At 33.6% G+C, this 11,350-nt stretch overlaps 3 protein-coding genes across 3 annotated transcripts; 1 reads left to right on the forward strand and 2 right to left on the reverse strand.

The window, feature by feature from the left end:
* The first annotated feature begins 280 nt into the window (after positions 1–280).
* On the forward strand, positions 281–6,467 carry LOC106769729 (CLP protease regulatory subunit CLPX3, mitochondrial). The gene is made up of 14 exons (XM_014655463.2): positions 281–773; positions 865–962; positions 1,084–1,163; positions 1,455–1,505; positions 2,061–2,135; positions 2,221–2,298; positions 3,122–3,178; positions 3,596–3,666; positions 3,771–3,870; positions 4,104–4,208; positions 4,923–4,985; positions 5,656–5,778; positions 5,884–6,036; positions 6,171–6,467. The coding sequence occupies exons 1-14, from the start codon at positions 385–387 to the stop codon at positions 6,243–6,245; spliced, it is 1,518 nt and encodes a 505-aa protein (XP_014510949.1). The 5' UTR covers positions 281–384; the 3' UTR covers positions 6,246–6,467.
* Positions 6,468–6,919: 452 nt separating this feature from the next.
* Positions 6,920–8,848, reverse strand: LOC106771636 (probable fructokinase-5). The gene is made up of 5 exons (XM_014657632.2): positions 8,666–8,848; positions 8,065–8,475; positions 7,622–7,756; positions 7,350–7,466; positions 6,920–7,277 (listed from the first exon to the last, which is right to left on the reverse strand). The coding sequence occupies exons 1-5, from the start codon at positions 8,846–8,848 to the stop codon at positions 7,140–7,142; spliced, it is 984 nt and encodes a 327-aa protein (XP_014513118.1). The 3' UTR covers positions 6,920–7,139.
* Positions 8,849–9,514: 666 nt separating this feature from the next.
* On the reverse strand, positions 9,515–10,530 carry LOC106771078. Its single transcript, XM_014656976.2, has 2 exons — positions 10,199–10,530; positions 9,515–9,913 (listed from the first exon to the last, which is right to left on the reverse strand). The coding sequence occupies exons 1-2, from the start codon at positions 10,411–10,413 to the stop codon at positions 9,709–9,711; spliced, it is 420 nt and encodes a 139-aa protein (XP_014512462.1). The 5' UTR covers positions 10,414–10,530; the 3' UTR covers positions 9,515–9,708.
* Between the last annotated feature and the right edge of the window lie 820 nt (positions 10,531–11,350).

An 11,350-nucleotide genomic window follows, 5' to 3' on the forward strand; every position in this document is an offset into this window, starting at 1 on the left:
CAATCAAAATCTTAAAATGAATATCTATTTATTTTAAAAAAATGTATTTTTAATAAGTACAATTTTGTAATTTTCAATTTTATCATAAACATGTAAAGGAAATAAATTTAATATTATAAATTATAACTAAAAAAATTAGCATAAACTTAAAGTATAAAAACAAAATCTGACAGTTAAAAGAAAAAAAAAAAAAACAGATGAAATATGTTATTATATGCCGTTATGTTCGTTATTATTATTTATTATTATTATTATTATAAAGAGGTGAACGCGTAGATAAATGCAATTAATAAGAGAAAGGAAAGCAAAGCTGTGTTTCTTATCCTATTCTCTTGAACCGAGGCAATCTCCGTTAATCTTAATCCGAAAGGAAGAAGGTTCTCTATGTCTCGAATATTCTCTGCATGGAACAAGAAGAAGCTGCATCTCAGTTTCTTGCCCAGTTTTTTCTCTTCTAGGCACAGCACCAGTACTGGACCTTTACGGCCGAGGATTCTCAGACTGTACAGTAGCAGCAATGGGGAGCCACCGCAGGATTGGCATCACGACGCTTCCGTGCCTTCGCAAACTCCTTTCAGTGTTAATTTTGTTCGGGCTGCCGCTGGGCCCCGCCAAGAGAACTCTGGGTGGGTCGGAGGCTCCAATTTGGGTAGGGATTTTCCGACTCCCAAGGAAATCTGCAAGGGACTCGATAAATTTGTTATTGGGCAACACAGGGCCAAGAAGGTGCTCTCTGTAGCGGTTTATAATCACTACAAGAGAATATTTAACGGGTTTGTTTCTTTGTTCTTTCGCTATCGCAGTTTATTCTTTCGTTGCTGTAATTGTTTGTGTTCTATGACTGAATGTTGGGTTTATCACTAGGTCAGGGGAAGATGCGGGAATCTCCGAAGGATTGGATGATGACGATAATGTGGAGCTGGAAAAGAGTAATGTTCTCTTGATGGGTCCAACTGGTTCAGGTATATGATTATTTTTATTTATTTACTGAGAATTGTTAATGCATCATGTTGTTTGTGCTTTTCTTGCTAGCTTTCGAAGTTACTTTATGTATGCTATGCTAATCTAATTTCCATCAAATAGGGAAGACGTTACTTGCAAAAACATTGGCTCGTTTTGTGAATGTTCCCTTTGTCATTGCTGATGCAACTACACTAACGCAGGCAAGTATGTATTTTTTGACGAGGTCGTGTTAGAGTTTGGCTGAGTAATAATGTATACAGATTTTTGTGCCTGATATGTGAATTTTCGAGGTATTGAGGTTATTGAGTGATAAGATGTTATGCTAATTGGAATTACAAGTTTTTCTTCTAGAATGTGGATATTCAGATAGTATTATTTAGTATATTATCTATTTGTGATTTGTTTCCATGGTTTACTGATGGTGGTTTCTTTGTCCTTGGACAAAAGTTTTGGCGGTAATGATCTGAAAGTGAAATTTTTCTAATTTGCAGGCTGGTTATGTTGGAGAAGACGTTGAGTCAATATTGTATAAACTACTTGCGGTAGGTAATTTGTTCTGTATAAGTATGATGTTGTTTGAGCAAATTATCAATTCTTTGAACAAAGTGAAATGAACATTTTTTTTTTTGTTCTTTAAACATCTCCACCTTCTGTCCCAAATTTACATAGCATTCACAAGCATATATCACACTCTTTCCGCTTTTGTTGAAAAGCTTTACCTTGCTTCCCATATTTTTTTCTGGGCTGGTTTGTGTGCCAATGTTCCCAAGGTTTGGTGTCTCTTTGTTTCTAGCAGATAATTCTCCTGTAGACATCAGGAAGCTAATGATAGTTTGACTTAAGCTCCTTATCAATTGTAGCAAAGGATTGTCCATGGTCTTTGTGTGTTGCTATACAGACGCATTAATCACGCATTTCTTCAGTTATAATCACTGCTATGTTTGTATTACATTTGCCTTTGTTTCAATCTATGTGATTGTTCGAATCCTTTTGTTATTAAACTGTACTTATAATTTAAGGATTTTCAGAAGATATCTTGTGTTGTTTCTAGTTCTACATGCCATGTCTTCATTATGAGTTTGGTTTTTCCCGTATAGGCAGCAGAGTTCAATGTTCAAGCAGCTCAACAAGGGATTGTTTACATTGATGAAGTGGACAAGATAACTAAGAAGGTTCTTTTCTAATTTTGATGGCTAAGTTCATAAATGGCCTTCCACTATAGCTTTAAATTTTTAAATGCTATATTATATATTACAGGCTGAAAGCTTGAATATTAGCCGAGATGTTTCTGGTGAGGGTGTTCAGCAGGCATTATTAAAAATGCTGGAAGGAACTGTAAGTAAAATAATTCCAAAACGTAGTTGTTGATAATTGGTTTACTTCTTTGTAAATTAAGTGCTAAGTGAACTCATTGAGTTGTCTGTATTTTGTCTCCTATTTAATTATAACCCTTAAGTGTTGGCCATAAGAAGGCAGTATCTTTTATATTTTGTGCCTAAGTTTTTCAAAATGATAAGGAATTTCCTTGCTTAGGTTATCTCAGTAATTCGATTTTGATCTTTTATTCCTTCATATATGCAAGGTTTTTTTAGCATCACTGATGCATTAGTGGTATTTTCCAATGGATAACCAAAAACTGTATATTCTTTTTGCTTGTTGAGAACTTAGTTTTTAGATTCAAAGTACTGTTTATGGGGACTATTCACTTAGAGGATGCTGACTTTTTTTGTTAAGGGAAACTTGTACTGCAGAGATTTAAGATCGATAACGTTGTAATGATACTAAATGTTGAGTGTAAAAGGGCAACAATAGAATATAATGTAGTGGATATTATCTATAAATAAGAGAGGTTGAGAGAGACATATGTTTGTCATTTTAATAAATGATTATACTTTCAGAAAATGGAGACCGGGAGGGAACACAGTCTCTTGAATACCCTAAATATTATTAAAGTTAATTTCTTTTATACTCAGTGTCTGTTAGTGATAAAATTGTTGTATTGTCACCTGTCCGTTTCTTGCAACATTATCAATGTCATTTCTTAGAAATCCATCAATTGTTGTATGAAATGTTTCTGAAAAAAATAATTAGTTGTGGGATCGTTGGTACCATTATTATAGATAGTATCCTGAACTTGGAATGCTTTCTTATTGTCTAGATAGTAAACGTCCCTGAGAAAGGAGCAAGGAAGCATCCACGGGGTGATAACATACAGGTATCTTGTCTTGGAAAGTTTAACATCTGTCATTTGTTTCTTGTTTGTTCTGTGATATGATATGATTTGTGAAATTTCTTGCCTGGTATTATTTTGGCGCTGCCTTTGAACCTGAACAATTCAGAATTATGCATTTATATTTTGGGGGAAGTGCATCTATGTTTAGAATTATCATTTTTAAAGACCTTACCATCACATAATTAACACGAGAGCATTAATGCTAGATACATCTGAGGCCATAGGTGGTTGGATATGAGAATGAAAATATAAGATGGATTAGTTCTTTAGGAACTCTTTCATCCTCTTAGCAAGTATTCGTCAAAATTTTGTCAATGTTAGTTAGGTTCAAGAATCGGTTCTCAAATCATTTAGTCATTAATTTGCATAACTGTCCACTACTTTTTTTGTGATGTATAGATTGACACAAAGAACATCCTCTTCATATGTGGGGGAGCATTTATTGATCTTGAAAAAACCATTTCAGAGAGGTAATTTTTTCTATTTTTTTGTATGTATAGAAAGAATGTTCATAGATGTTTTATGCCTGTCTTGATTTTGTTAGACTTCTCATCTAATTTTTATTTGTGAGCAGACGGCAAGATTCTTCAATTGGTTTTGGGGCACCAATCCGTGCCAATATGAGAGCTAGTGGGGTTACACATGCTGCAGTAACATCATCTTTACTTGAGTCGGTGAGAATTGATTATGGTTATCGGAATGAGTATTTTTTTCTTTCACCTTTCTGTAAAACTCGTTAGGCAGAGACTTTGATTAATTCAAGCTAAAATAAATCATGTGAATTAGCTATTCTGCTGTGCATTTTCCATAGTTCTACAGCATAGAGAAAAATACAGAAGTTTGAGAATAATATTGTTGTAGCCAACAACCTTCGAAATGCATCTAAAAGTGGCATCAGTAATTTCAGGTGGAAAGTTCTGATCTTATTGCATATGGTCTCATCCCAGAGTTTATAGGACGGTTTCCGATCTTAGTTAGCTTATCAGCTCTAACTGAAGACCAACTCATGCAGGTATTATAAGAATTGTTCAAATCTTAGTTATTGTAGCTTTTCCTGCTTTCACTAGCAATTTAGTGCACCAAGGTCTAACTCTGCTTGTTGTGTTATTATGATCATTCTATTTTTTCACTCATTGTTGGTACGGGTGCACACATATATCAAGGTTGAGAAACCTTATGATCTTTTTAAGCCTTCTAGAGGCATTAAATTTCTTTGAATATTTCCTATTGTATAAGGATTCTTTTTATATTATATGTTTTCTTAGAAAAGCTAGAATTTATTATGGCCATTGCTTTTGGATTTACTATGTAATATAAGGAATGACTGTATGGTCAAGCTCTTGGTTCATGTTAGTTTATGGGTCACAAAAGGAACAGAAAATTAGGATAAGGATACAGCAGTCCAGAATGGATTTGTAACTTAAGGGTAACATTTGTTAAGATATCCTCATGTGTGCAGAAGAAGCAAAAGAGATTCTTTCCAGTGGATGTATAATTTATCATCTATATTTTTAATTGAATAAAAAGAAGTTTGTGGTTGGCATCAAGAAATCTGATGTTTCTCTGGATATTCTGCTTGCATAAGTGTATCTTAGTTTAAAATTCTAACTTTTTGTCTTGTGGATATTTAATTGTAAGTTAAAACAGACCAGCCTATTTTAGTTTAGAATAAATTTCTTTTGCACGGATATCTGATCAGCCAACTCCCGAAATGTTCATTTTGCAGGTCCTCACAGAACCAAAAAATGCTCTTGCCAAGCAGTACAAGAAATTATTTGACATGAACGACGTAAGAAGTTCTCCCCTTTTCACTCTCTCAAATACACATTTTGTTGTTGTTGTGAGAGTTACTTTGTTTCAGTGTATGTGGTGTAAAAACTCAAGCAGTTATTGTTATATTTAGATCATCCCAACCAACTAAATTCGGGTATTTAAACAACCAAATTATTCAAACATTAACTTGGTTGAATTGAAGGGAAATTGCCTAGTTCCTATGGTTGACCTAATCTAATAATAATTCATAATATATATTTTCTTTCAAACTCTATAATTATTACATGGTTTTTACCATGGCACTTGCCACTTAAAGCTATATTCTTGCTTTCCTTATTTTTTTTTTCTGACATTTTTCTTTCCCTATGTTGGCTACGGTTCACTGTAACTTTCTTGAGTTGCTGCTGGTGATACTTTTTACCATTCTATGTAAGAACAGACTAGAAGTGTTCTTTAAACCCCCTTGAGTGATTTAGGTTTTTTATGGTCTAGCATTTGGTGTTGTTATCTGCTAGGTCAAACCTGATCAGCTTGTTTCAGAATCATTTAAGCAACTCCCTTCTACCCTTTCACCAATTTGAGTTGTATTGAGTTTCTATTATACTTGTCATGAGTGTGCAATCGAGTAATGGAAAGTGTGAGCAGTTAGAAGTAATTTTGGCTGAAACTTTATCCCTAAACTTCAGGTAAAGCTACACTTCACAGAGAAAGCTCTTAGATTGATTTCAAAGAAAGCAATGGCCAAAAATACTGGTGCCAGGGGTTTAAGAGCCCTACTGGAAATCATTTTAACGGAAGCTATGTTTGAGGTATCAAAGTTTCTTTTATTTTTGAAAAATAGAGTTCTGTCTTCAAGTATCTAAGATTGGTCTCTCTGATCTTTGACTAATACATTGAATGCTTGCTTGCACCAGATTCCAGATGTTAAAGCAGGAAATGAAATGATTGATGCGGTAGTTGTTGATGAGGAGTCGGTAGGATCGGTAAATTTCCTTGGCTGTGGAGGAAAAATTCTTTGTGGAGAGGGTGCTTTAGATCGGTACCTAGCTAAGATGGAGAGTTCAGTGGTATGATATTGCATCTGAATGAACGTCTGTTAATGCTTTTATTTTTTCATGAAGATGTTTTCACTCATCTGCAGCACTGATAAGCTATGAGAATGTGGTAGGTGATTTTGACCTAAATTCTTCATGTATTGCAGGTTAACCATGACGTAGCGGAACCAGACTTACAAGAGGGGGAATCAGAGATTTCATCAAGAGCTATGGGCATGTAATATTATATTTACCACAAAGGTGTATAAATTATTATTGTCATTTTTATCTGTACAAATTATATTCATAATTTGCTGTAATTATCCTTTGTATAACGCTGTAGCTCCTGTTTTAAGTACATTGAATAGGAAGGATATAGAAAAATGATAGCTTGCTAATTTAGGCAGCACGCCATCCAAAGTTTCAAAGTATTTTGATGAAAATCTATTGAGTCTATTTTTTCATCTGATAATATTTTATTGTTTTAAATCTATACGTCTTGCTGACTTTGAAACGAAACTCACTATATTCACATAAATTTCTTCTAAATAGAAAAACATACTGGAAAAAAAAAATTTAGAGAACACGGTTTTCAATTATCAGAGAATCTAACTGAATGCACCCAGCTGGTTACATTGTATGATTTCTTTGCCCCCCAAAACTCATTATTTTGACGAAAGTTGAATAATTGATTAATCACATGAAAAGCCGACTTCTTAAAACGTATTTTAATCCTTTGTTGATATTTGCATTACGCATTTTAGTTGATAACTTATTCGATTATGTATTTTAACTTTCTCATGTTAGACCCATATATGCCATATATATGATGCTACAAGTGTTCAATGTGCAATAGAAGGAAAAATAAGTTAGTTATTATCCATAAACAAGAAAAATAAGCTATAAGTGGCTTTAACGCTATGTTTACACACACACACATATATATATATATATAATCAATCGTGCGCCACTCTCGGATTTCATAAAATTAGCTTATAGAAGGCAGAGAATGAAAAGCATATCTGTTATTATTCATAAACAGAAACAAGAATTTGAAGTATTTGGGTATGAAATATCAAAGGTATATAAATAAGAGGAGACTCTGACATGAAAATGAATGGGTGGTTCTGTGGACTCTATGAGGGTTTAGAGTTGGAAATAAAGTTGGAAGCCTCTGCTACGGTTGGAAGTGCAGGAATTGCACCCTTGGCTGTTGTACAAATTGCTCCACAAGCATTCGAAAACGTCAAAGCCTCTCTCAATTTTTGTTCATTCTGATCCAACAAAACAAAAATGGCATCAGGCAATGAGAACATAACATTCTATAGTGTTAGTGAGAGAGATACCTCAAATATGGAAGTGTCCCTGGCCACACTTGTGAGAAGTGCACCCACAAAAGAATCACCAGCACCAGTTGTGTCAATTGCCTTCACTGAAAATCCATTTACCCTTCCTTTGAAGTTCTACAGTCAAACAATATATCAGTATATTCCCCACATCTAACTGCATAAATCCTTCTTTAATACATAACTTCAAATCTTTAACTGCATAAATGCTTTATTCAATCAATTTTGCCTAAAAACCTGTTTTCAAAACATGGGTGTATATTGGATGGTACCTTGGTGAAATATCTGCAACCCTTCTCTCCATCAGTCACTAGAAGCAATTTCAATCTGTCGTGCCACAGAGACATCACAACATCCTCCTTCTCAGGATCACCTTCTGTTAGGAATTTAACTTCGTCATCACTCACCTACATCCATAGTCAGCATTCCATTTCTTCAATCATTCACTCAGATTAAGTTCTAGGCTTCATCAAAGTGTAATAAAACTTCCAAATATTTAAGTTATTTATACTCTTTGACATAATCATGCTTTAATATTAATTGAGAAACACATCTAATACGTCAAGAAAATGTAACTCGTAATTGAGATAAAAGAACTATATTTATTATTTTTAAGTTTGAAGATCAAAATGTATCAATTTTTAGATAATATCTTTTTCAATTTTGTCTCAAAATTTAAAAACTAAAAACATATTAAACTCAAAAACTTGAATACCTTGATGAAGTCCGCATCAAACCATATGCTCTTGATTCCAGACCTAGCAGCCTCCTTAGAAGGCCACAAAGGAAGCCTGAGATTTGGATCATAGGAGAGCAAAGCACCACTTTCTCTAGCAACTTTCATTGCAGCCAAGTGTGCTGATCTGCATGGCTCTGATATCAGACTAATGGATCCATAATGAAATACCTTAGCCTTCTTGATCAAACCCATATTCAATTCTGACTCCGCCAGCAACATATCTGCACTGGGATTTCTGTAAAACATGAACTCCCTCTCTCCATCCTTCCTCAATGTCACAAAAGCCAAAGCAGTTCTTGCCTCCGTATCAAAGCAAATGCCATCAGTGTTGACTTTGTTTTTCCTCAAAATATCAACCAGCATCTTTCCAAACTCATCATCTCCCACCTGTCACATTGCAATCATCAATTCTTCTTTAAGTAAAAAGGATAAAAATAAACAACAACGTTGGTAACTGCATTTATATGCAATATCATGAAACGTGACAAAAACTGTGACACCACCTTGATTTAAAAAACCTTGATAATGAATAATGTCTTTGCTAGATGGGAAATGAATGTTTGTAAAAATCAAGAACCTTGCCAATGAAAGCAGCATTGCCACCAAGTTTGGCTACGGCACAAGCTACATTAGCAGGAGCACCTCCAGGGGCTTTGATAAAAGCATTGGACTCAGCCAAGGAGACACCAGATGTGTCAGGAACAAAGTCGATGAGCATCTCACCGAATGATATCACTAATGGATCTGCTGAGTCTGACATCTCCTCCTCTTTCTCTCGTTGATGTTTGTGTTTTTGTTTTACAAAACAGTTTCAGGGCCAAACCTTAACAATGCTATAGCTGGTGCCATATTTATGTTCATCGCAGGTTTAGGAGTGATAGTGGAATATTATTTGTTTCCTTTTTACTTGTTTAGTATAGACTATTATAAGTATATATTTTAAGTTAATCAGAATTCACATATACTTAAAATAACTATACCATTTAGTGATAGATTATCGCCCATTACAAGATTGCTAAGTTTTATAATAATTATTATAACAGTTACATCTGTGATCATTTTTAATTGAATGAGAATATATAATACTACGGTTAAATTCCACATGTATTGTTTTACTTTAATAATAAACTCTATAGTTGAAATTTTAAGCGAATTTTCAGGCCCCTTACCCCTCACTTTTATCAAGAAATGAAAGACAACACAAAGCTTGATCCGAGAATGAATGCTTTTGAAGAGGAACAATAAAAACCACCACACAAACTACTGAAGTAGCTCTTGTTCCTTAAATTCTGGTTCACAGTTTCAGATTCCACCCATTCATATAGGGAATGCTATTTTGGAGGTCTCAAAGGAAGCATACCCTCTCTTTAAACAATCATTAAATGTCAAATATTGCTTCTGTGGAGAAAGCTGATTGAGATATTACTAGAACTTTAATCCAACCCATTCCATTGTTAAAGCTGTGTTACTAAGTGAAATGGAGAAAAAGCATGAGAAAAACAGAAGAAAAGAATAACATCTTCAAAGCTAAATACCATTTCAAAGTTCTCATTAATCCAACTACATCACCAAATCATGAAATTCCTGTTTCTTGTTCATGATGGGCACCCTTTGTTGGATTTATTCAAATTTATAGTGCTTGTCCACACCAACAGACACATCCCAAGTGCAACTCATCCCTTTGGGAAACACAACCAAGTCACCAGCAGCAATTTCAACTGATTCATTTGACCCACTGGGAAAGACCTTCACTTTTCCTTCCAGAAGATAGCAAGTCTCCTTGGCTTCATATGTCCATGGGAATTTGCTTGGAGGGCATCCCCATCTGTTATACATCAAATGTGTTTCACACCGTATCAAAGACAGATCAAATAACATGAAAATTGTAAACTAAAAAGATAGCTTCTTGAAGCCTTTCAGATCCACCTAATCTGGTAATAAAGGCAGTAGGTACATAAGAACCTCATAAAAGTGTTTCCTACGATTTCTTCAGTCATTCATAATACAGACAACAAAATCAATTTCAATCCCATGAAAACCTTGGCACATAGCATGATTCATTCATCAAGAAATGAAACGGGAAAAAGAAATTAAAGAAAAAAAGCATTACTTGGGCCATTTCCTAACACCCAGTTGAGTGAGCTTGGACTCAGGAGGGTTTCTCTCAATCTTGATGCCCAGTTTCTCTATGACAGTCGTCATGCTCTCTGCTACTGTTGTTAAGTGCAGTCTCCTCCTTGTTGAAACTCCTCTTAGAGGAACAGCTGAGTGTTTGGTTTGTGTGAAGTTGTTGGGAAATAAAGTACCCACAAATGATGATGCCATTTTTAGCTACCTTGGTTTGTGGTAATACCCTTCTGATCTCTCTCTACCTTGGCTCACAATTAGATTCTTTACAATTTCTATGAATTTCTCTGTTGTTTTAGTTCACTCATTTTTCATCTTCTTCAATTTCTAGACAGTCCAAAAGTCAAGAAGGAAACTAACAAAAATTTCATTATTTAGTTGTAATATATCATTAGGTTTGTATTTCACTTTTATAAAAGAAATATTAGTGTATATATTTGTACCTCAAAAATACCGTTTTAATTTAAAAGAATAACTTTTGTTCTTCCATATTGTGTTGGAAAAAGACAAACTACTAATAATAATACACTTTGTAAATATTTTTTATCTTTAATTAAAATTTATAAAATTATATAGATACTAAAATTAATCAACTTCGTTTATAATTTTATAATTTTTAATAAATAATATGTTGGAAATTTTCCCTAGCGCTCATATTTTCTCTCAGTTATATAAATGCCATATTTCTCATGTACATATCAAATTCAAGCGTTTTAACTTTAATTATTATATGAAAAAAAATCCTAAAATATTTACAAATTGAAGATTATTATGGTACAAAGAATATTTTTTTATTGCAGGAATTAAAATGAATAAAAAAATATTATATGAATCAAAGCATAACAAACCATAAAATAAATAAGTATACACTATTTTCATAATGAAACAAAATAAAAAATAATAATCTTGTCGGTAAGTGACAATTAATTCATTTTGGTTTCTATCAATATATCTTCCCTTTCTCTTCCGGTTCTTTTTTTAATCGTTTTTCTTTCTTTTTCTTGTTAATGCATCACTCTTTTTATTTTATTTTTGTAGGTTTTACTCTTTTTAAATCCTCTTACATAAACTAATTTCATAATTCCAAGTTAAAATTAAAAATATTAAAAATTGGATATGAGACCTAACTCAATTT

The sequence above is a fragment of the Vigna radiata genome, chromosome 8 (assembly GCF_000741045.1).
Source record: "Vigna radiata var. radiata cultivar VC1973A chromosome 8, Vradiata_ver6, whole genome shotgun sequence".
NCBI classification, from domain to species: domain Eukaryota; kingdom Viridiplantae; phylum Streptophyta; class Magnoliopsida; order Fabales; family Fabaceae; genus Vigna; species Vigna radiata.

What these genes read in the sequence shown, in the direction of transcription:
- LOC106771078 (XM_014656976.2), bottom strand. Translation starts at nt 10,413, where the DNA reads ATGGCATCATCATTTGTGGGTACTTTATTTCCCAACAACTTCACACAA. An exon ending in GGTGTTAGGAAATGGCCCAA is followed by an intron (nt 9,914 to 10,198) that starts GTAATGCTTTTT and finishes GATGTATAACAG; the next exon opens with ATGGGGATGCCCTCCAAGCA.
- LOC106769729 (XM_014655463.2), top strand. Translation starts at nt 385, where the DNA reads ATGTCTCGAATATTCTCTGCATGGAACAAGAAGAAGCTGCATCTCAGT. An exon ending in TATTGTATAAACTACTTGCG is followed by an intron (nt 1,506 to 2,060) that starts GTAGGTAATTTG and finishes TTTCCCGTATAG; the next exon opens with GCAGCAGAGTTCAATGTTCA. An exon ending in CTAAGATGGAGAGTTCAGTG is followed by an intron (nt 6,037 to 6,170) that starts GTATGATATTGC and finishes CATGTATTGCAG; the next exon opens with GTTAACCATGACGTAGCGGA.
- LOC106771636 (XM_014657632.2), bottom strand. Translation starts at nt 8,848, where the DNA reads ATGTCAGACTCAGCAGATCCATTAGTGATATCATTCGGTGAGATGCTC. An exon ending in TTGATGCGGACTTCATCAAG is followed by an intron (nt 7,757 to 8,064) that starts GTATTCAAGTTT and finishes CTATGGATGTAG; the next exon opens with GTGAGTGATGACGAAGTTAA. An exon ending in GTTGCAGATATTTCACCAAG is followed by an intron (nt 7,467 to 7,621) that starts GTACCATCCAAT and finishes GTTTGACTGTAG; the next exon opens with AACTTCAAAGGAAGGGTAAA.